At 46.9% G+C, this 25,340-nt stretch overlaps 1 protein-coding gene and 1 long non-coding RNA gene across 2 annotated transcripts; one reads left to right on the top strand and one right to left on the bottom strand.

Moving 5' to 3' along the window:
• The first annotated feature begins 730 nt into the window (after positions 1 to 730).
• Positions 731 to 24,499, top strand: LOC147118971 (uncharacterized). Its single transcript, XR_015077974.1, has 3 exons — positions 731 to 804; positions 13,914 to 14,276; positions 23,831 to 24,499. It is a non-coding gene; the product is annotated as an uncharacterized LOC147118971 (long non-coding RNA).
• Positions 11,663 to 13,240, bottom strand: LOC147118972 (uncharacterized). Its single transcript, XM_085984715.1, has one exon. The coding sequence runs from the start codon at positions 13,238 to 13,240 to the stop codon at positions 11,663 to 11,665; it is 1,578 nt and encodes a 525-aa protein (XP_085840841.1).
• Positions 24,500 to 25,340: the final 841 nt, after the last annotated feature.

Here is a 25,340-nt window from a genome sequence, read left to right as displayed (position 1 = left end):
TATCAGGAAAGACTGGACAGGCCGGGGCTCCTTTCTCTCGACCTGATAGAGGTCTTTTAAACTGTGAAGAGGTTTGACAGGGTGGACGTAGAGAAGATGTTTCCTCCTGTGGGGAGTCCAAAACTGGGGGCCATAAATATAAGACGGTCACCAATAAATCCAATGTGGAATTCTTTACCCAGAGAGTGGTGAGAATGTGGGACTCACTACCACATGGAGTGGTTGAGGTGAATAGCACGGATACATTTCAGGGGAAGCTTGATAAGTACACGAGGGAGAAAGGAATAGAAGGATCTGCTGATAGGTTTGGATGAAGAGAAGCAGGAGGAGGCTCGTGTGGAGCAGAAACACCGGCACAGACCAGTTGGGCCGAATGGCCTGTTTCTGTGCTGCAGACTCTCTGTAACTGTGTGAATTCCTCATCCCTGTGGGAGCCGATATTAGTCAAAAACTGCTTCTTGGGCATTTCTGACAGTCAATATTAGTGGAGACTGAACCAATCACATGGCTCAGTGTCAGATTGAATTATTCCTCTCTCCAGCCTGTAACATAGAAGATAGGAGCAGGAGTAGGCCATTCGGCCCCTCGAGCCTGCTCTGCTATTCAATGCGATCATGGCTGATCATCCAAATTCAGTACGCGGTCCCTGCCTTCTCCCCATATCCTTGATCCCTTCAGCCTTAAGAAATATGTCCGGTCCTCCATCCCCGTCCCGCTCTTCCTATTGGTCCGAGCTCCCGTCAATCACCCGGGCGGTGCGAGCTGAGCATGCGTGGACCTTGGCAACAGCCGCTGACACATCAGGTGAGAGGTCAGGGAGCGGGTTCATGAACCCCGGGGGGACGCGGGCCGCTCACACCCCGAGCTCAGGGAGCGGGTTCATGAACCCCGGGGGGACGCGGGCCGCTCACACCCCGAGCTCGGGGAGCGGGTTCATGAACCCCGGGGGGACGCGGGCCGCTCACACCCCGAGCTCAGGGAGCGGGTTCATGAACCCCGGGGGGACGCGGGCCGCTCACACCCCGAGCTCAGGGAGCGGGTTCATGAACCCCGGGGGGACGCGAACCGCTCACACCCCGAGCTCAGGGAGCGGGTTCATGAACCCCGGGGGGACGCGGGCCGCTCACACCCCGAGCTCGGGGAGCGGGTTAAATTATTACACTGAGAAAGCAGTGCGAGTGTCGGAGCGCACTGTGGACAGGCTCTGCCCAGTGCTCATGGTAAAATAGTGAAATCTTTGCTGTTCCGATCTTCTACTTGATCGGCCCTTCCCTCGGACTGCTCAAGCAGGGCAGAGAGAAACAGAAATCTCCTGACAGAAGCAGCACCTGAAGTTACATTGAGTGAAACACAGTCTGCCCACAAGGTCCACACACAGGCTTCGTTGCTATAGAAACGATCACAACATTTATATCGGACCCAATGAAAGGTCTAATCAGAAACTGGCCTCGGGCTCCTTTCACCAAGCTGCCGCCAATGACCTCACAGACAGGCAGCAAATTCAACTGAAACTATTGTATTGGCAAACAGGTGACTGAATGCTCGTGTATTTCAACTGCTATAGTCCAGGATATGTGAAATATATCTGAGTTTATATGAAGGTTTATACAGGGATCTTAATCTTCTCACAAGTCAAATTATTTTCCCAATGCAATCGAGAGTAATCTTCAGGTAACTAGTGTATCTCTCATGGCGTTGCTCAGGGTGAATACAACCTGGGGTGGGGGTCAATGATTACTGTGATTGAAAAATGTTAAATGGTGATTTTATTATACACCATTATAGGAGTGTTAATATTATAGGGCTCAAATTCTATGAGCATGTGCAGATTTGCATAGAAGCTGTAATCAGTGGCCTTGATTATAATTAAAAATTCATCTAACTATGTAAAAAAACAACAAAGATAAATAAATAAATAAACCCCGGGGGAACGCGGGCTGCTCACACCCCGAGTGCGGCCCCAGGCCCCATTATTAAAACACTCAACATTATCCGCCTCCCCACAACTACCCGCCAGTTTAAGACACAAAACTCCGGGACAACCAGGAAGTGCTGGGAAATTCCCAGCGAGTCAGGGAGCGTCTGTAAATGGAGGAGAAATGGTGACTGGTCAGGGAGCGTCTGTAAATGGAGGAGAAATGGTGACTGGTCAGGGAGCGTCTGTAAATGGAGGAGAAATGGTGACTGGTCACGGAGCGTCTGTAAATGGAGGAGAAATGGGAACTAGTCAGGGAGCGTCTGTAAATGGAGGAGAAATGGTGACTGGTCAGGGAGCGTCTGTAAATGGAGGAGAAATGGTGACTGGTCAGGGAGCATCTGTAAATGGAGAAATGGTGACTGGTCGGAGCATCTGTACATGGAGGAGAAATGGTGACTGGTCAGGGAGCGTCTGTAAATGGAGGAGAAATGGTGACTGGTCAGGGAGCGTCTGTAAATGGAGACTGGTCGGAGCATCTGTAAATGGAGGAGAAATGGGAACTGGTCAGGGAGCGTCTGTAAATGGAGGACTGGCAGCTCAATATTCTGGGGTATAGAATCTTCAGGCGAGACAGAGGGGGATGTAAAAGAGGAGCGGGTGTCGCAATATTAATCAAGGAGTCAATGACTGCAGTAAGGAGGGTTGATATCTCAGCAGGTTCCTCTAATGAGGCCATATGGGTAGTACTTAAAAACAAAAAGGGGGCAAGCACTTTGCTGGGAGTGTACTATAGGCCCCCAAAAAGTCAGGGGGAGATAGAGGAACAGATATGTAGGCAAATCTCAGAGAAGTGTAGAAATAATAGCATAATAATAGTGGGGGATTTCAACTTCCCCAATATTAACTGAGATAGTCAAAGTGTGAAAGGCTTAGAGGGTGCGGAATTCTTAAAGTGCATCCAGGAGAGCTTTTTGAGCCAGCATGTAGAAAGTCCTACAAGAGAGGGGGCGGTACTGGACCTAATTCTAGGGAATGTAGCTGGGCAAGTGGTAGAAGTGTCCGTAGGAGAGCATTTTGGTGGCAGTGACCATAATTCGGTGAGATTTAAGGTAGTCATGGAAAAGGAAGATGGACCGGAAATAAAGGTTCTAAATTGGGGGAAGGCCGATTTTAATATGATAAGGCAGGATCTGGCCAAAGTGGACTGGGATCAGCTACTTAGGAACATAGAAATATAGAAGATAGGAGCAGGTGTAGGCCATTCGGTCCCTCGAGCCTGCTCCGCCATTCAATGAGATCATGGCTGATCATCCAAATTCAGTACCCTGTCCCTGCCTTCTCCCCATATCCCTTGATCCCTTTAGCCTTAAGAAATATATCTAACTCCTTCTTCAATATATTTAATGAATTGGCCTCCATTGCCTTCTGTGGTAGAGAATTCCACAGGCTCACAACTCTCGGGGTGAAGAAATTCCTCCTCATCTCTGTCCTAAATGGCTTACCACTTATCCTTAGACTGTGACCCCTGGTTCTGGACTCCCCGGCCATCGGGAACATCCTTCCTGCATCTAGTCTGTCTAGTCCTGTTAGAATTTTATAAGTTTCAATGAGATCCCCTCTCATTCTTCTAAACTCCAGCGAGTATAAGCCCAATCGACCCAATCTCTCCTCATACGTCATTCCTGCCATCCCAAGGTATCAGTCTGGTGAATCTTCGCTGCACTCCCTCCATGGCAAGAACACCCTTCCTCAGATAAGGTGACCAAAACTGTACACAATACTCAAGATGTGGTCTCACCAAGGCCCTGTACAACTGCAGCAAGACATCCTTGTTCCTGTACTCGAACCCACTCGCTACGAAGGCCAACATGCCATTTGCCGCCTTAACCGCCTGCTGCACCTGCATGCTTACCTTCAGCGACTGGTACACAATGACACCCAGGTCTCGTTGCACTTCCCCTTCTCCCAATCTATTGCCGTTCAGATAATAATCTGCCTTCCTGTTTTTGCCACCAAAGTGGATAACCTCGCGTTTATCCACGTTATATTGCATTTGCCATACATCTGCCCAATCACCCAACCTGTCCAAATCATACTGGAGTTTCTTGGCACCCTCCTCACAGCACACACGCCCACCCAGCTTTGTGTCATCTGCAAACTTGGAGATATTACATCTAGTTCCCTCGTCTAGATCATTTATATATATTGTGAATAGCTGAGGTCCCAGGACCGATCCCTGCGGTACCCCACTAGTCACTGCCTGCCACTCGGAAAAAGCCATTTATTCCAACTCTTTGCTTCCTGTCTGCCAACCATTTCTTTATCCAAGTCAGTACCTTGCCCCCAATCCCATGTGCCTTAACTTTACACGCTAATCTCTTATGCGGGACCTTATCAAAAGCCTTCTGAAAGTCCAAATACACCACATCCACTGGTTCTCCCTTATCTATTCTACCAGTTACATCCTCAAAAAATTCCAGTAGATTAGTCAAGCACGATTTACCTTTTGTATATCCATGTTGACTTTGTCCGATCCTGTCACTGTTTTCCAAGTGCTCTGCTATTACATCTTTGAAAATGGACTCTAGCATTTTCCCCACTTGTAGTAAAATCCTCAGCAGAGCAGCGGGAGTCTTTCAGAAAGGAAATAGAGAGAGTACAATGCCAACATGTTCCCGTAAAGTTCAAGGGTGGGACCGACAAGCCCAGGGAACCTTGGATGTCAAGGGATATACAAGAACGGATTAGGTAAAAAAGGGAGGCTTTTGACAGATACAAAGGACTAAAAACAGTGGAAGCCCTACAGGAGTATAGAAAGTGCAGGGGGGTACTTAAAAAAGAAATTAGGAGAGCGAAGAGGGGGCATGAAAATACACTGGCGAGCAAAATAAAGGAAAATCCCAAGGTGTTTTATAAGTATACTGAGGGCAAGAGGATAACCAGGGAAAGAGTAGGGCCCATTAGGGACAAAAGTGGCAATCTGTGTGTAGAGCCGGAAGATGTGGGTGAGGTTTTATATGGATATTTTGCATCTGTGTTCACTATGGAGAAGGACGATGTAGGCATAGAAATCAGGCAGGGGGATTGTGATATACTTGAACAAGTTAGTATTGAGAGGGAGGAGGTACTAGCGGTTTTAGCGGGCTTAAAAGTGGATAAATCCCCAGGCCCAGATGAGATGTATCCCAGGCTGCTGTGTGAGGCAAGGGAGAAGATTGCAGGGGCTCTGACACAAATTTTCAGAACCTCTCTGGCCACAGGGGAGGTGCCAGAGGACTGGAGGATAGCTAACGTAGTACCATTATTCAAGAAGGGTAGTAGGGTTGATAGGACGGATTCTTTTACCCTCAGTCTGGTTCAGCAATCACTGAGTCGAATACAACCGGAGAGTTCAAACGATTTATTATCCGCGGAGTCTTACTCTGATATATCGGCACCGACTCCTGCAAGAGTCTGACGAATCCAACAGAGTAAGCAATTTTTCATACAGCGTGCTACATTTTTATACCTGCATTGAGAAAGCATTAACACATCGTACATTCTGCGCCAATCCTGAGTTGTGCACGTATACTTTTAATTTGATTTCCTGGTCTGGCAGTTCGAGCTGGGCAAGCCACATTTCACTGAATGGGTTACAGCTAAGTAAACATCACGGTAATGCGTTTACGATCACCTATTGTCAGTATAATTTCTGCATGCCGCCCTACATTGTTCCTCATCAGCAAGGTGCACCATCGTGGGCGCCAGCCACATTAGCAGCTAAAGATCAGGTTAGCCTTTTTATTTTACTTCTTTGCTGCCTTTACAGTTTCTCGTTTCTTTTCCATTGACTTTGGTATTCTCATTCCCTCCTTTTATCATTCTATGATAACCAACCGTTATTCGGTTACATCTATCCTATTTAGTCGATCAAATTCTTCATTATCATCGTACTTTACTTCCTTCATTTCACATTCATTGGTCTGTCTTACTATTAACATCTTCGGGCCACCTATTTTCTCCAAAGCTAGCTGCATTCTTCCTAACACACATTTCATGATTGCTAGTCCAACAAAAATACAGACGATTGCAACTACTAGGTACATAGCCATATTTATCAACCAGTCATACCATCCTCCAAATCCCCAGTTTCTTGCTCCCTTCATATCATCCATTTGTTCCCTTATCTTTGTGATAAAGCGGGTGATGTTCTCTGTCTGGTCTCGGACTCCCATAAGGCATTTACCTTTTACTATTGCACAGACACCACCTTCTCGGGCCAGCAGGTAGTCTAGGGCATATCTGTTCTGCATAGTGAATAACCTGAGTTCCGACAATTCTTTAGTGACTGCGTCGAGGGCCCCCATGGTAGCATTACCCAGGATGGTGAGGCCACAGATAAGGTAGTTCCGGTTATTGGCGGCCAAATAGGCTCCAGTGTAGCCTATAGAGAACAGGCCCGCAAATCCATATCCTACAGAGGTTCCGTGTCCTCCTAGGGATTCAGGATCTTTCCACTTGGAGCAAAACTCTTTCGAGGCTGCCCTGGCTACTATTCTTCGGTGGGATGTCCATTGGGAGGGGCAAGGTACTGTGGTAGGGGTTAAGGTAGCGATGGCTACAGTCCGGGGGGCGGTATCTATTACCATGAAATTAGTGGCTTTTCCTTGGCCCAAGAAAAAGTAGCCTGGTTTGGTATATATCACGGATATGTGTTTCTGCCTTGTGATTAAATGGCTCGGGGGAAGGAAATAGTCAAAACCTCGGATCTCAAGAGTATCAGCAGGCTGGGTATTAGCTATTTTTACTAGCACAAAGGTTTCCCCCCCTACCTTCAGAGTTGTCCCATCCCCTTCGCCACATAAAACTTGTACTCCTTCGGTTATCGACACACATACGGATTGCTCACATGTGCAGCTACCGGTGTCAGGTCCTATCGTACACTGATGGTGGAGGCAGCGTGTCACCAAGCAGGTGTAGTTCTGTTTAACCCATACTGACCTACAACCGTAGCCCGTCCCATTCCAACAATTCTCATAGCCACCAGGGTTCCTGCTTAGTTTCAGGCAATTGGCGGGCGGGGTTAAGGTATAGGGTAATGTTATATTGGTTGTGGGAGGGGGGAGGTATCTAAAAGAAAGTCCGGGGGAACAATAACCAGGGTTGGGGCAAACACCCCCTCAACAGATATCAGGGGCGGATAACAAACAATTGACTTTGGTGAGTATAGAGCTGCGTGAGTCTGGAGGAATAGGTTGCCCGTCGGGGTTTCTTCAGGGAAAGCGTGTTGGAGATCTCGTTTACGTCTCTTTGTGAGGATACCTTCTAACCTAAAATAGTCGAAGCTGCTCATAGGGGGCAGCCCATTTCTCTTCCTTTCCTGATTGAACTTCAGATAACGACTTTGTCTGTTGGTATCTGTAGTTCTGTTGCATGGCCCTGCAGTAACAGACTTGGTCACCTGGCGTCGACAAACATAATCAAATTTACACTCAGTCCAATAGCATGGCAATGTTCCTCTGTGATTGTTTCTCAGCACTAGCGAGCGGTGGGGCTGTCTAATAAGCCCAATGTAGGTGTCCCAGTTGATCACGTTCCATTTCCCGAACCCTCTTGGGTTATCATCATTGCACCGAAGCACGTCTCCTTGGCATAGGTGGTGTACCCGCTTGGGTTGGTTCCGCCGGCATGTTCTCCTTCTGGGCTGTTGAGTTATTCCAGGAGTGAGCAGGACACCGATGGAGAGGATCCACAGTGGCGTCTGCATGGCCGGTCGGCGCGGCACGTCTGTTTAAGGAGAGATTTCTTGGAAGCAAGAGAGGTTAGCATTCTTTAAGTTTTAGGCATAGCATTACTGACAATTTTACAGTGGTGGAGGTGAACCCAAGCACTCTTTCCCTCTACTTTGGCAGCAGTTGGGGTGGTGAGTAGGACTTGATAGGGTCCTTCCCAACGAGGTTCCAATCCTTTTCGCGTCCAATTCTTGATCAATACATACGCTCCGGGCTCGATTTTGGACGGACTGACTATAGGAGGGAGGTCGACGTAGGCAGCACGTACCCGGGAGTGCAGACTTCTCAATGCCCTGGTTAACGACAAAATATAGTTAGTCATTTCTGCCGTCATGTGGTGAAAGTGGACAGTCTTTGGGACTTCCTGGTTCCACGGGGTTTTGAGAGGTCTGCCATATATGATTTCAGCAGGGCTTAACCTTGCTGCACCAGCCGGGGTAGTACGTATTTGGAACAAGGCCACGGGGAGTAGTTTGAGCCAGGTGGTTCCCGTCTCGGCCTGTAATTTGGCAAGTTTATTTTTCAAGGTCTGATTAGCCCGTTCGACCAGTCCGGCGGCCTGTGGCCTGTAGGCACAATGTAGCTGGATGCCCATTTGAGTGCAGAATTCCTTGGTTACCTGACCCACGAAGTGAGGGCCGTTGTCTGAACTTAATCGGTTTGGAATTCCGTACCTGGGAATAATTTCTCTCATTAAAACTTTTACAACAGTGGAGGCTTTGTTATCCGTAGTCGGGTAGGCCTCAATCCACTTACTAAATACATCAACAATAACCAGTACATATTTATAACACTGACACCTTTCTAACTCAATGTAGTCCATCTGGAGGGTCTCAAAGGGACCCGTGGGTAACGGCGTCTTACCCGTTTCACAAGGTATGCCTTTTCCCGGGTTATGCTGCTGACAAATGAGGCAGCGACTGCTAATACCTTGAGCCAGAGCTTGTAATCTAGGATGCCACCATGTAGCTAATAACGTGTCACTAGTTGCTCTGGCACCACAATGAGTTGCAAAGTGTATACATTCAATAACCCATAATGCTAGCTCATCTGACATACAAGTTTGCTCGGCAGGGGTGACCCATAGTTTAGACACACAATCATATGTACAACCGAGCTGTTTCCACAGTCCCTTATCACGGTCAGGAGCGTCCTCCTGTAACTTAATGACGTCTTGGATGGTTGGCATTGGCTTTTCCGAGGGAGACTTGCTTTTATTTGAGCTCTTAGTCTGGCTCATCATTCTAGGCACAACCACTCGTTGTTCCTGGGATGCTTCCCTAGCTTCCTGGTCAGCGCATCTATTCCCTATATCTACTGGGGTTTGTCCTGCTGTGTGTGCGGAGCACTTTATCACGGAGATCTGTTTTGGTAGCATGAGGGCTTGTAGCAAATCAGATACTAATTTCTGATGGGATATCTGTGTTCCTGCAGAGGTTAGGAACCCTCTGTTTTTCCATAATTGTCCGAAATCATGAACCACTCCGAAGGCATATCTCGAGTCTGTATAAACGTTAACCTTTAAGTCCTTCCCTAAGATACAAGCTCGTATTAATGCGAACAGTTCTGCTTGTTGGGCGGAATACGGAAACTCAAAGGCGGCAGACTCCAAAGTGTTACCGTCCTGATCTACGATTGCATATCCAGAAAGTCTTTTCCCAAGGGGACTGACGGACGCACTTCCATCTACATACATGGTTGTGTCAGGACTCTGCATTGGGGCATCAGATAGATCATCCCTGACGGAGGTATCCTCCTTGATTAAAAATAGACAATCATGTCCTGGGTCTGTTTGTTCGAGGGGTGGTTCTGTGAGAAAACATGCTGGGTTGATAGTAGTACAATGCTTGAATTGCAGTTTAGGATTATTCAACAGGTATATCTTGTACTTATTTTGTCGGGCCATAGTGAGGTGCTGAGTTTGTAATTGGCCTAATAGTGCAGTTACCGAGTGCGAACTGTATACAGTAATATCTTGTTGCAAAGTTAGATTGGCAGCCGATTGTAGGCTATTATAGATGGCGGTCAGAATCTGGGTGCATACGGGATGCCCTACCGCTACCGGATCTAACTTCGAGGAATAGTAAGCCACCGGCCTATGCTTGTCCCCATGTTTTTGCATTAGGACAGCAGTCGAACAATCAGTGAGGATAGTGCAGTATAGCTGGAAGGGCCTGTCATACAGGGGTCTCCCCAGCGCTGGTGCTTGTGACAATGCTTCCTTTGGGTTTTCAAACGCTCTCAAGGCGACAGGATCTAGCTGAAACTCGCCCTCCATACTGGTGTATGGTGTTAGTCGTTTGGTTTCTAGAGCGATGTTGGGTATCCATTGTCTACAGTAGTTTACCATCCCCATGCATTGTCTCACTTGTTTTGCACTACGGGGTACGGGGAACTGACAGATTGGCTCAATCCTGCTTCTCTCTAGACTCCGCTCGGTTGCTGAGAGCATGAAGCCGAGGAACTTAACTTTCTGTTGAGCCACGAGTACCTTTGATTGAGAGACTACGTACCCCAGTGAGAATAGGTGATTAAGCAACTGGGCGGTGTCTTCCCGGTTACTTTGTTCGTCAGGGCTAGCTATTAGCAAATCATCCACGTATTGGACCAGAGCGGAACCATGTTTTAAGGTCAAAGTCTGCAACTGTCCTTGTAGGCACCTAGAGAATAATGTTGGAGAGTTTACAAATCCTTGCGGCAGTCGGGTCCATGTATACTGTTGTCCATTATAAGTAAAGGCAAAGAGGTACTGGCTTGCCGGTTCCAGTGGCAAGGCGAAGAAGGCGTGTTGGAGATCGACTACTGCAAAGATTTTCGCTTGTGCAGGGACCTGGGCCAGAATGTGAGCTGGATTAGGTACTAGTGCATGAAGCGGTTGTACAATAGCATTGATAGATCGTAAGTCCTGTACTAGTCTGTACTGGTTTGGCTTTCCTGATTTTGGAACTGCAAGTATGGGCGTGTTGCACAGGGACTGACATTTAATCAGGATTCCTTGTTTCAGTAGTCCCGTGATCAGTTTATCAATGCTGGGTATCGCTTGTTGTTTCAGCGGATACTGTCGTATGGAGGGTAGTACAACATTCTCCTGTAGGGCGATTTGGATGGGAGTTATTTTAACGCATCCTACCTGTGTGGGGTCTTCTGCCCACACTTGCGGATTGACGTATTCCGGTACCTCATTCCCAACCTGGTGGTGCAACTGTGTCAAGGCTACCTTTGGTTCTTGGTAGAACAGGATAGTTCGACCGCCTGACAGGGCCTGCTCCTGCCGGTCATCTGGGTTAGCTTGTTCAACTGCCTGTTTTACCATGGGTCCCAGATCTTTCGCACGGTAGGGGGAGTTCACTTCCCGGGTGATGTGTGGGGCTACAGTTAGGGGTTGCTTCCACAATTCCGAGGGAACCTCAACATATTCTGCTTTCCCCTCCGGTCCCGTAACTATGGCTCGGAGAACAACATCCCACTCAGTCCCTCCATAAGCTTGGTAAAAATTCTCCAACTCCTTATCCTTTCCACTTCGATCATAAGCTAGGGTTACATGAGATGGGGGTTCATCCTTTAAGTCCAGAGTCCACCATTGTGGGGTGATAGAGACGTAACATTGTCTTTTAGGGGCCCATGGTTTTACAGTTATTCCTTCGTTCCCACACTCAAGTCTTAATTGAAATGCACATAACAGGTCTCTGGCCATGAGATTGCAATCCAGCCCATTTGTGACCACGAATTGGTGTTTTACGGACTCATTTCGAAATGCTACTTCAACTGGTTCTGATACCGGGTACTGGCACACTTGTCCTTGGAATCCGGACAGGCTTTGTGTCTCCCCGGATTTAGGGAGATTGAGCTCCGATCGGACGGATGACATAGCTGCTCCGGTGTCTACCAGAAACGTATGCCAGTTCCCTCCAATCAGTAGTGATAGAACAGGCTCCTTGTCCGACTGGAACCCGTTCACCACGAGGTTGGCTAGTCAGTGCTGGGGAAACGGATTATTCTGGGAGAAGTCTGTATATCTTCCTCGTCCCCGATTTCCCTGCCAACCTCCCCGTTGTCCTTGCATATGGCCCCCTCTTCCTTGTCTTCGGGAGGGACATTCCCTGCTCCAGTGGCCTTGCTGACCACAGTTAAAACAGGCATCTGACCCTGCTTGCCTCCCTCCTCTTCCTCTACCGCCAAAATTTTGTCTCGGGGGAGCGTAGGGTGGGCCATGATATCCGTACCCTTGTCCATCAACCCACCCTGGGACACAGTACTGGGGCTCCGTCTGATATCCTATCACATCTTGGGTGGGCTTTGGCTCTTCCTTTTTTATCACGTACTCAGTCTTGACCTTGACCTGGGGCTGACTCTCCTGACTCTTACTCTCTTTCCAATAATATTTCACTGCCCTGGCCATCTGGCTGGGACTATTCTCTGACCAGTCCATATTGTTAGTCTTAATTGCTTCAGGCACCGAGGTTGGTAGACAATTTATCAGAATAGCACAGTATTGCGGCGAGTTTGCTCCGTTCTGGTAATTAGCATCTCCTGACTGACTCCGATATACCTCAGAGAATCTCTCTAGGAATTCCTCTGCTCCCTCGCCCTTTCGTGGTTTAGTATCCAACACCTTGGATATATCAATGGGTTTCTGCAGGGTGGTGGCTAAAGCAGTGAGTATGGCGCGTTCACGAGCATCACTCTGTGCGTTTTGAGCCTCTAATGCAGCATGGTCCGCAAAGCCTAGGTTAACCAAAAACCTTGCATGTTCGGCGGGAGTCAAGATCTGCTGTACTAATGCCCATAAGTCTCTTGATTCAGCATTATAGACGAGTATAGTAGTCCGGAGGAATTCTACAAACGAGGTGGGGGATTTCTTCCTATCTGGCATCCCGGTTAAGATAGCCATTATCTCGTTAGGTTTCCAGGGGTAGTAGATACCTATGGTCCGGGGGTTACCGGCGGCCACTGGATTAGCCGCGTTAAAGGCAGAGTTAGGCATTTGTCTCACCGGCAACTGCCAGGGTGTCGGTTTATGTCTGGCGGGTCTCTCGGTATCGGATTCTGATTCCAGGGATGACAAGTCGTCTCCTGAATCTCCACTGTCAATGTCACTATGGTCCCGGCACTCTAAAAAGGACCTTAAAGCCTTGAGGGTACTCTGGCTCTGACTCTCTAGTCTCTGACTTTGAATCATCTGCCTTTGATTTCTCCGTTTTCGTGACCTTGATGGACTGGGTTGGGGTGGGGAGGGTGGCGTCGGGGGCTGATTATTCTTAGTCCTGAGTCGGGTGTAAAAAGCAACAGGGTCAGTATACTGGGGACCCGGCTGTTGGTCTCCCATCTGGACCGGCGGGGGATTATTCACTTGAACCGTGACTGACGGCGGCGGGGAAACGGCACTGGCAGATACTTGAGGTGTCGGCGCGGGGGTTTGTACAGTTGGTACGGGTGCCGCCGGGGGATAAATGTTAACGTACGGGGGGGGAGCGTGGGGAACAACCTGAGCCCTGTGATTCCATTCTTCCAAATCATCATCATCTCCCTCTGTCAAGGCAAGGCCAACCATTGGATTACGTAATCCACTCTTATCAGTCTTTCCAGACTTGCCCATGGTCTTTTCAGACTCCTGTTTCGAGCGTTTCTCATGAGCACATTCCTTTTTCAATACCTCTACTGGTTTGACTACCCCTCTTTCGGTAAGTCCTATTCCTAATTTTAAGGCATTATCCTGCCAACTTGCTAACAAGGAAGTTTCTTTTAGTTCCTGGCAGTACTGTCTCCATAGGGCAATTAGTTCTTTGGCTGTGGTGCCCCTGTTACTTCTCCAAATTAGTTCTTGAGCCTTTTTAGCGGCATCTAGGTTCTTAGTTCCTGCTAGTGGCCATTGATCACTTCCTAATTTCTTATTTAATCCTCCCGACAACTGTCTAAGTTGCTTTGCTTTGTCAGGATGTTGTTCACAAAGGGTCTGTAAGGCGCTACCCGATTCAGTCGTGGTATCTAAACAATTGCCCATTTTACCCCCCTTGTGAACTTTACACAGTCGCGTTTTAAACTTGTTCAGAGCCTAGGCGGGCCAAGTGATATACAAGGTCAACGCTTTACCTGACACAAGTGCTTATTTCTAAGTTTACACAGTTCCTAGTTATTCCCTCAGTACGTATACTGACCCTCAGTGATATCCGATCACTGACCCTCAGTGATATCCGATCACTGACCTAATCACCTATCTCTTCCAGTATTCGCCAGACTGACCTGGATCTCGGCGGGACACCACACGGGAGTTAGCGATTGGCCGACTTGTCGTCAGACTGACGGAATCGGAGGAAAACCGAGGTAGTACAAGAAACTACTTACATCGGGGGCCCATTTCCTCCCTCCACGTCCGAGACGATTCAGCTCTTAATTCGCGAACTCTCGGTGACTGTCCGTTGAGATCCCACTTCTGACACCAAATGATAGAACGGATTCTTTTACCCTCAGTCTGGTTCAGCAATCACTGAGTCGAATACAACCGGAGAGTTCAAACGATTTATTATCCACGGAGTCTTATTCTGATATATCGGCACCGACTTCTGCAAGAGTCTGACGAATCCAACAGAGTAAGCAATTTTTCATACAGCGTGCTACATTTTTATACCTGCATTGAGAAAGCATTAACACAGCATACATTCTGCGCCAATCCTGAGTTGTGCACGTATACTTTTAATTTGATTTCCTGGTCTGGCAGTTCGAGCTGGGCAAGCCACATTTCACTGAATGGGTTACAGCTAAGTAAACATCACGGTAATGCGTTTACGATCACGGTAATGCGTTTACGATCACCTATTGTCAGTATAATTTCTGCACGCCGCCCTACATTGTTCCTCATCAGCAAGGTGCATCATCGTGGGCGCCAGCCACATTGGCAGCTAAAGATCAGGTTAGCCTTTTTATTTTACTTCTTTGCTGCCTTTACAGTTTCTCATTTCTTTTCCATTGACCTTGGTATTCTCAGGGTTAACCAGGGAATTACAGGCCAGTGAGCCTAACATCAGTGGTAGGGAAATTATTGTAAAAAATTCTGAGGGACAGAATTAGTCTCCACTTGGAGAGGCAAGGATTAATCAAAGATAGTCAGCATGGCTTTGTCAGGGGGAGATCATGTCTAACCAATTTGATTGAATTTTTTGAGGGGGTGACTAGGTGTGTGGATGAGGGTACTGCAGTTGATGTAGTCTACATGGACTTCAGTAAGGCTTTTGACAAAGTCCAGCATGGGAGACTGGTCAAGAAGGTAAGAGCCCATGGGATCCAGGGCAATTTGGCACATTGGATCCAAAATTGGCTTAGTGGCAGGAGGCAGAGGGTGATGGTCGAAGGTTGTTTTTGTGACTGGAAGCCTGTGTCCAGTGGTGTACCGCAGGGATCGTTGCTGGGTCCTTTGCTGTTTGTAGTGTACATTAATGATTTAGATATGAATGTTGGAGGTATGATCAGTAAGTTCGCAGATGGCACGAAAATTGGTGGAGTGGTAAATAGCGAGGAGGGAAGTCTCAGGCGACAGGACGATATTGATCAGTTGGTTAGATGGGCAGAACAGTGACAAATGGAATTTAACCCTGAAAAGTATAAGATGATGCATTTTGGGAGGACTAACAAGGCAAGGTAATACACAATGAATGGTAGGACCCTAGGAAGGACAGAGGATCAGAGGGACCTTGGTGTGCATGTACATAGATCCCTGAAGTCAGCAGGACAGGTAGATAAGGCGGTTAAAAAGGCATATGGGATACTTGTCTTCATTAGCCGAGGCATAGAATATAAGAGCAGGGAGGTTATGATGGAGCTGTACATAACGCTAGTTAGGCCACAGCTGGAATACTGTGTGCAGTTCTGGTCGCCACACGTAGGAAGGATGTGATTACATTGGAGAGGGTGCAGAGGAGATTCACCAGGATGTTTACCTGGGCTGGTGCGCTTCAGCTATGAAGAGAGACTGGACAGGCTGGGGTTGTTTTCCTTAGAGCAGAGAAGGCTGAGGGGGGACCTGATTGAGGGGTACAAAATTATGAGGGGCATAGATAGGGTACATAGAAATGAACTTTTCCCCTTAGTAGAGGGGTCAATAACCAGGGGGCATAGTTTCAAGGTAAGGGGCAGGAGGCTTAGAGGTGATTTGAGGAAAAACTTTTTCACCCAGAGGGTGGTTGGAATCTGGAACTCCCTGCCTGAAAGGGTGATAGAGGCAAAAAGATTGGTGAAGTCAAGCGTAGGTCCCTTGCAGTCAGAATCAGGGGAATTTGTAATGGGGAACAAAGAAATGGCAGACCAATTAAATACATATTTTGGTTCTGTCTTCACAAAGGAGGACACAAATAACCTCCCAGAGATGTCGGGGAACATAGGGTCTGATGAAAGGGAGGAACTGAAAGAAATGAGTATTTGTAGGGAAATGGTGTTAGGGAAATTGATGGGATTGAAGGCCGATAAATCCCCAGGGCCTGATAATCTACATCCTAGGGTACTTAAGGAAGTGGCCCTGGAAATAGTTGATGCTTTGCTGATCATCTTCCAGCATTCGATGGAATCTGGAACAGTACTCATGGATTGGAGGGTAGCTAATGTTACCCCACTATTCAAAAAAGGTGGTAGAGAGAAAACAGGGAATTACAGACCAGTAAGCCTGACATCGGTAGTGGGGAAAATGCTAGAGTCCATTATAAAAGATGTAATAGCAGAGCACTTGGAAAACAGTGACAGGATCGGACAAAGTCAACATGGATTTACAAAAGGTAAATCGTGCTTGACTAATCTACTGGAATGTTTTGAGAATGTAACTGGTAAAATAGATAAGGGAGAACCAGTGGATGTGGTGTATTTGGACTTTCAGAAGGCTTTTGATAAGGTCCCGCAAAAGAGATTAGCATGTAAAGTTAAGGCACATGGGATTGGGGGCAAGGTATTGACTTGGATAGAGAACTGGTTGGCAGACAGAAAGCAAAGAGTTGGAATAAACGGGTCATTTTCCGAGTGGCAGGCAGTGACTAGTGGGGTACCACAGGGATCGGTCTTTGGGCCCCAGCTATTCACAATATATATTAATGATCTAGACAAGGGAACTAGATGTAATATCTCCAAATTTGCAGACAACACAAAGCTGGGTGGGCATGTGTGCTGTGAGGAGGATGCCGAGAAACTCCAGGATGATTTGGACAGGTTGGGTGATTGGGCAAAAGCATGGCAGATGCAATACCACATAGATAAATGCGAGGTTGTCCACTTTGGTGGCAAAAACAGGAAGGCAGATTATTCTCTGAATGGCAATAGATTGGGAGAAGGGGAAATGCAATGAGACCTGGGTGTCCTTGTGCACCAGTCGCTGAAGGTAAGCATGCAGGTGCAGCAGGCGGTTAAGAAGGGAAATGGCATGTTGGCCTTTGTAGCGAGAGGGTTTGAGGACAGGAACAAGGATGTCTTGCTGCAGTTGTACAGGGCCTTGGTGAGACCACATCTTGAGTATTGTGCGCAGTTTTGGTCACCTTACCTGAGGAAGGATAGTGGGGTAACATTAGCTACCCTCCAATCCATGAGTACTGTTCTTGCCATGGAAGGAGTTCAGCGAAGATTCACCAGGCTGATACCTGGGATGGCAGGAATGACATATGAGGAGAGATTGGGTCGATTGGGCTTGTACTCGCTGGAGTTAGAAGAACGAGAGGGGATCTCATTGAAACTTTTAAAATTCTGACAGGATTGGACAGACTAGATGCAGGAAGGATGTTCCCGATGGTCGGGAAGTCCAGAACCAGGGGTCACAGCCTAAGGATAAGGGGTAGGCCACTTAGGACTGAAATGAGGAGGAATTTCTTCACCCAGAGAGTGGTGAACCTGTGGAATTCTCTACCACAGAAGGCAGTAGAGGCCAATTCATTAAATATATTCAAGAAGGAGTTGGATATATTTCTTAAGGCTAAAGGGATCAAGGGGTATGGGGAGAAAGCAGGGACCGGGTACTGAATTTGGATGATCAGCCATGATCGCATTGAATGGCAGAGCAGGCTCGAGGGGCCGAATGGCCTACTCCTGCTCCTATCTTCTATGTTTCTATGAACCCTCACAACATTCAAGAAGCATTTAGATGAGCACTTGAAACGCCATAACATACAAGGCTACGGACCAAGTGCTGGAAAATGGGATTAGAATAGACAGGGCTTGATGGCCGGCGCAGACACGATGGCCTCTTTCTGTGCTGTATGACTCTATGAGAAATGGGGACTGGTCAGGGAGCGTGTGTAAATAAAGGAGAAATGGAGACGGGTCAGGGAGCGTCTGTAAATGGAGGAGAAATGGTGACTGGTCCGGGAGTGTCTGTAAATAAAGGAGAAATGGAGACGGGTCAGGGAGCGTCTGTAAATGGAGGAGAAATGGTGACTGGTCAGGGAGCGTCTGTAAATAAAGGAGAAATGGAGACGGGTCAGGGAGCATCTGCAAATGGAGGAGAAATGGTGACTGGTCAGGGAGCATCTGTAAATGAAGGAGAAATGGTGACTGCTCAGGGAGCGTCTGTAAATGGAGGAGAAATGGTGACTGGTCAGGGAGCGTCTGTAAATGGAGGAGAAATGGTGACTGGTCCGGGAGTGTCTGTAAATAAAGGAGAAATGGAGACGGGTCAGGGAGCGTCTGTAAATGGAGGAGAAATGGTGATTGGTCAGGGAGCGTCTGTAAATGAAGGGGAAAGGGAGATTCGTCAGGGAGCGTCTGTAAATGGAAGAGAAATTGTGACAGGTCAAGGAGTGCCCTTCACCAAAATAGATATTACAGAAGAAAAACTTATAAGGAAGGACAGAGTATTGGAAAGAAGGTTAGAGCCAGAGTCAACACCTTCTGGGAAGGAGAACCAGTGAATGTAGAACTGAACCCAGCCAGAGTCAGCACCTTCAGGGGAGGCGAGGGAGGGGAACCAGTGAGTGTAGAACTGAACCCAGCCAGAGTTAGCACCTTCGGGGGAGGAGAGGTGAACCAGTGTGTGTAGAACTGAACCCAGCCAGAGTCAGCACCTTCAGGGGAGGAGAGGGAGGGGAACCAGTGAGTGTAGAACTGAACCCAGCCAGAGTCAGCACCTTCAGGGGAGGAGAGGGAGGGGAACCAGTTGTTATGTTCATTAATAACTGGACATTCTTATTGTGAACACAGCTAGCTTCTAGCTAGTCATTTATTCAGTGCACGTTCTCTAGGTACAGCATCTGTAGAGATTCAGCATGTGTGCTTCTGTGTGCAGGCAGCCATCTTGACTACTGCCTTCTGGGTAGCCTAGTGCATCATGGGTAGTGTAGTCTTAAACACATACAACTAAATATACAGCTCTACGGCTCCATCTAGTGTACCACTCCAGAATGACATGTTATTGATCATTACATCCCCCTTTCTTTGAGGTTAACAAAATCAATATCAATCAACTTTCAAGAAAAACGATAAAGATGATGTCAGTAACACTTTTGTTAGTGCTCTATAAACATAAACATTTTCACAACAGTCAATACATTTTCAATATAGTTTTTCTTTGTACTCAAAGATTAAGTCTATCAGGCTTTTTTACTACACGTGTGGGTCTTCTCAGCACGGGTAAGTCTGATGTGTTTTCATGAGATTGTTCTGGTGGTGAATGACAAGATTCAGTTGCGGCATTGTCATCAATCTGCTCTTGGATAGTTTCTTGTGTTTTCAGGAGGGAACGGCGGTTCCTCCTGAGAATCTGTCCTTCCTCAGTTCTAACAGTGTATGACCTTGGTCGTACTTCCTCAAGAACTGCAGCTTTCCTGTTCCATGCATCTGGATCCTCAATCCTGACAACATCATCCCTTGTCAATGGTTTTAGAGTTTTGGATGACTTGTCATAGTATGATTTCTGTTTCAGCTTTAACAGTTGAAGTCTCTGTCTCAGTTCCTTACTGTGCTGTTCTTTTGCACAGCAGGGTAGCGTGGTGCGCAACTTGCGACCCACTAGTAGTTCAGCAGGTGAAGAACCACAGTCTAAAGGTGAGGCTCGGTAGCTCAGCAGGGCGGGATAAGGATCAGACTTGCTTTCTGTCGCTTTCTTCAGTAGCTGCTTGAGAACTTGAACACCTTTCTCTGCCTTACCATTTGACTGAGCATACAAAGGACTGGATGTGATGTGCTGAAAGTCATACTGTGCTGCAAACTGTTGCCACTCCTTACAGTTGAAGCACGGACCATTGTCGCTAATGGCAATCCTGGGAATTCCATGTCTGGCGAAGATGGATTTCACATGCATTATGACACTGCTTGCTGATGTGCTTGAGAGCAGCGCCATCTCAGGATAGTTAGAATAGTAGTCAATCACTATTAGATATTCTTTACCATTTAAATGAAAGAGGTCCATACCAACCTTTTGCCATGGTGCTGTTGGTAAGTCAGCTACTATCATTGGTTCCTTTGTTTGTTTGTTTTGGTGTTTCTGACATGTCTCACATTTGCCTATCATGTTCTCAATGTCCTTATTTATGCCACGTTTCTAAACAGTGTCTCTTGCTCTCCTTTTGCATTTTTCAATTCCGAGGTGTCCCTCATGAATCCTTTTGAGCATGTCTTGACGTAGAGCCTGTGGAATGACTATTCTGTTTTGTTTTAGTAATAGTCCACTTGCGACACTCAATTCTGACCTTATGCGATAGTACTTTGGACAGGAACCTTTTGGCCAACCATGATGAATGTTCTCTATTACTGTTTGTAACACTGTATCTTTTACTGTTTCTTCTGCTATTTGCTTTGATTTTGTGTCTGACATGGGCAGCGCAGCAGTGACCATACTCACATGAACACCCACGTCTTCTTCAGTAGAGCTCACATGACTCATTGTGGGTGCTCGGGATAGTGCATCTGCTAACACTATGTATTTGCCTGGTGTGTAGACCAGTTCAAAGTCATATCTTTGCAGCTTCATCATGAGTCGTTGAATCCTTGGAGACATCTCATTCAGGTTCTTTTTTATGATGGCAACCAGTGGGCTGTGGTCTGTCTCAACTGTGAAGGTGGGAAGTCCATATATGTAGCCATGGAACTTTTCTAATCCAACTACCAAGCCTAGACATTCCTTTTCAATCTAGGTGTATCGACACTCAGTATCAGTCATAGACCTGGAGGCATAGGCAACAGGCTTCCAATCTTCACCTTCTGCTTGTAGCAAGACTGCACCTAGGCCATCTTTTGATGCATCCGTTGACACTTTGATTCTCTTTGTTGGGTCAAAGAAAGTGAGTACAGGTGTGGTTGTCAGCACTGTTTTGAGGTTCATCCACTCTTGTTCATGTCTTTCTGTCCATGCGAACTCATTTGTTTTATGTATCAGGTCTCGCAGACAGGTTGTCTTGGCTGACAAGTTAGGAATGAAATTTCCAATGAAGTTTATCATCCCCATGATGCGTAGCACTCCTTTTTTGTCAGTGGGTCGGGGCATTTTGAGTATGGCGTTTACTTTTTCCATATCTGGCTCTATTCCTTTACCAGATAGATTATCTCCTAGGAAAGTGACTTCCTGGACGCCAAACTGACACTTGGCTTTGTTGAGCTTCAGTCCATTCCGGCGTATGCTCTGTAGCACTTTAGTCAGTCTCTCATTGTGTTCTTTCAGTGTGGAGCCCCAGATGATGATGTCATCAACATAGACCCGGACTCCTTCAATTATGTGTTCCATCGCTCTATGAAAGATTTCAGATGCAGATATTATCCCGAAAGGCATTCTGAGGAAACAATACCTGCCAAATGGTGTGTTGAAGGTACAGTATTTGGTGCTCTCTTCATCCAGTTTTAGTTGCCAAAATCCTTGTGAGGCATCGAGCTTTGTAAAATATCTGGCACCTGACATTTCACTGGTGATTTCTTCTCGCTTGGGAATCTGGTAGTGTTCACGTTTTATGTTTGCATTTAAGTCCTTTGGATCCATGCATATTCTTAGATCATTGTTCTTTTTCTTTACACATACCATGGAGTTAACCCAGTCTGTTGGCTCTTCGACTTTCCTGATGACTCCTAGTGTGGTCATTCTGTCCAGTTCATTCTTGAGCCGGTCATGCAGGGGTGCTGGAACTCTTCGTGGAGCATGTACCACTGGCTGAGCATTCTCCTTTAGCTGGATCTTGTATGTGAATGGTAGAACTCCAAATCCTTTGAACACATCCTGGAAATTATTTACTACAGAATCCACTGAGTCATCTGGTCTGTTTATGGCACAGTTTATACGGTATACTCTCTTGACCAGTTCTAAGTCTTCACAAGCTTTGTCACCCAGTAGTGAATCAAGTCCTTCAGCCACAACAGAAATCATGAGATGATGCACTTTGTCTTTGACTGTCACTTTAAGTGTGCATACACCTAAGCTATCTATTTTCTGTCCATTATAGTCCTTCAGTAGTACTGACTTTTTCTGTATTTTGGGCTTTTCTTTCATATTTTTAATGTCACTCATACTGATTACATTTGCTTTTGCCCCAGTGTCTAGTTTCAATGTAACTAATGCTCCATTTACCTGCAGTGGGATCATCCATTTGTCCTCTTTTACTGCATTAATTTTATGTTCAGCATTGTCCATATCTGAGGGCTGCACATTTTCTGTGTCATTTTTGACATTGTCACATGACACCATTCGTACAAAAAATGTCTCACTTAAATCAGTGTCCTCAATCATATTGACTTGTTGCCCTTTCCTTGTTACTTTTGAAAAGCATTGTTTGGCAAAGTAATTCTTTCCATGACATTTTGTGCACATTTTTCCAAACGCTGGGCATTGTCTTAACTGGTGTTTGTAACCACAGTGTTTACAATTAAAATTTCCTTCCTCCGATTGCTTTTCATTTCTGTTCTGCCCATGTTTCTTCCCCTTATAGGACACAGCACCGACAGCAGCACTTACTACAATCGCATCATTATTGATTTCACTGAAAGTCTTCGCGTGCTGTCGAGCTAGTTCACTGGCTTGGCATATTTTCACAGCATTTTCCAATGTCAGTTCGGTTTCTCTCAACAGACGTTCCCTGACCTTTTTATCCTGAATACCAAACACAATCTGGTCACGAATCATGGATGATTTCAGCTCAGAGAAATTACATGTCTGTGCTTTCAGTTTCAGATCAGTCAAAAAGCTATCAAAAGCCTCATTTTGCTGCTGTGTCCGAGAACAGAAAACATACCTCTCATAGGTTTCGTTCGTTTTGGGAAAACAATGTGTATCAAATTTCTTTAGCACATCGTCTAATTTTTCTCCGTTCTCCTCTGGATTAAATACAAATGTATTAAATACCTCTATCGCCTGTGGGCCTGCAACCGTGAGCAGCAACGCTATTTTCCTTGCATCTGGCTTCGTACCGAACCCGATGGCAGCAATGTAGAGTTCGAATAGTTGTTTGAAAGTCCGCCAATTGTAGTCGACATTTCCCGTGAGATTCAAAAACTCCAGTGGCTTCAAATTCTCCATGTCGCGTTTCACAATTTTGAGCAGATCTTCACCAATCCTGGTACCATGTTATGTTCATTAATAACTAGACATTCTTATTATGAACACAGCTAGCTTCTCGCTAGTCATTTATTCAGTACACATTCTCTAGGTACAGCATCTGTAGAGATTCAGCATGTGTGCTTCTGTGTGCAGGCAGCCATCTTGACTACTGCCTTCTGGGTAGCCTAGTGCATTGTGGGTAGTGTAGTCTTAAACACATATAAATATACAGCTCTACGGCTCCATCTAGTGTACCACTCCAGAATGACATGTTATTGATCATTACACCAGTGAGTGTAGAACTGAACCCAGCCAGAGTCAGCACCTTCAGGGGAGGAGAGGGAGGGGAACCAGTGAGTGTAGATCTGAACCCAGCCAGAGTCAGCACCTTCAGGGGAGGAGAGGGAGGGGATCCAGTGAATGTGGAACTGAACCCAGCCAGAGTCAACACCTTCAGGAGAGGGAGAAAAGTCGACCGAAAGGAAAAATGATGGAGATGGTGCGATGGGTTTGAATTTCAGCACAGGGAGGAGGGAGAGTGTGTGGGATGGGGATTTACAGCTTTCAGGGAACAAGAGAGGAAAAAATGTTCCACAGAAACTGGAATTGTCTGTTCTGAATTTCTATCATACTTACAGTGATGACTTTTGTAAACTCCTTTTACAGGGCATTAGAAGGGGAGGATTTGCAGACGGGAAACTCCAACCAAACATCACATCAAGATCTGACAGTCACTGGATTCACCAGGACCTGAATATCATCGGCCTTTGAATGTGGAAGGAGGAATGTTTGTCTGTTCTGTCTGTGGGAAAATATTTCAAACATCAGTGTGACTGGAAAAGCACAGAGACACACACACCTGAGTGAGAGTGTTCCAGTGCACTGACTGTGGAAAGAGCTTTAACCAGTTACACAGCCTGAAGAAAATCACACCATTCACAGCGGGGAGAAACCGTACATGTGTTCTGTGTGTGGACGAGGCTTCAACTGATCGTCCAACCTGGAGGGACACGAGGACACCCGCACCATGGAGAAACCGTGGAAATGTGGGGACTGTGGGAAGGGATTCAATTACCCACCCCAGCTGTAATCTCATCGGCGCAGTCACACTGGGGAGAGGCCGTTCACCTGCCCCATGTGTGGGAAGGGATTCATTGATTCATCCAACCTGCTGACACACCAGTGAATTCACACTGGGGCGAGGCCGTTCACCTGCTCCGTGTGTGGGAAGGGATTCACTCGTTCATCCAACCTGCTGAGACACCAGCGAGTTCACAAGTGACTGCAGGGGTTGGATTCTACTGTTCTTGCTGCTCACCAGACCAAAGGCCATTGGTGGAGTTTAATGGACTGTTTGTATCACTGGGCTACAGGAGGCCATTTTTAACTGAAGGAAAACTGGTCACAGCAAACAGCGAGTTTAACAGACTGTCCCTGGTCCACTCGAACCCCCACCTTCTCTCTCACTATTTATGGGCACTGCTGCAGTAATTGTTCCTCTGACCTTTCCTCTCTTGTCCCTCCTACACCCCTAATACACGGCCCGACACAATCTCCCTCCCCCGACATCCTCACTGTGCTGGAATCCACACCAGTCTCCCCATCTGCTCCTTGTTCTCTCCCTGGATCCTAAAACTACTGAACTCACTCTTCCCCTCCTGAAGTCTACCAGCTCTAAAACTGAAGCTTGGTGTCCCTCAGTCCCGACTCCTTGATTTTCCTCCCCTTCTCTCCTCCTCTTTCCCCCTTGGTTGTGTTCCACACTCTGGGCCTTGGGCCTTCCCCGGGGATTCTCAGTATGAACAGGTGGGATGTGTTTGGAGACAGGGTGTCCCGGCTCTCCACCTTTAAAGGGACAAGGAGACGACCAGCTGGGCTGAATGGCCCTGCTTTATGACATCAATGCAGCGCCTAGCAACCAGCCTCCCTGAGCCCTGCTCATTATGGGCTGGGTTTAGCTCAGTGCTGTTACAGGAAGGGAAACAGGAGCAGGATTCGCCCCGTGTGGAGCCCAGGATTAATGGGGAGAGGTACAGGATCAATTTATACCTTATTGAGTGAGAAATGTCATTGTCCCGGACACTCCCTGTCCCTCGGTATCTGTGTCGGGGAGCGGCTGATGGGTTTACTCTGTATCTAACCCGTGCTGTACCCGACTGGAGAGTGTTTGCTGCTG

The sequence above is a fragment of the Somniosus microcephalus genome, chromosome 4 (assembly GCF_052327205.1).
Source record: "Somniosus microcephalus isolate GS21.2 chromosome 4, FLI_Smic_1.0, whole genome shotgun sequence".
NCBI lineage: Eukaryota > Metazoa > Chordata > Chondrichthyes > Squaliformes > Somniosidae > Somniosus > Somniosus microcephalus.
The sequence above is the reverse complement of the archived record's forward strand: the minus strand, read 5'-3'. Positions and strand labels throughout refer to the sequence as shown.

Excerpts from the sequence above, each read along its gene's own strand:
- LOC147118972 (XM_085984715.1), bottom strand. The coding sequence starts at position 13,240 with ATGGTTGGCCTTGCCTTGACAGAGGGAGATGATGATGATTTGGAAGAA.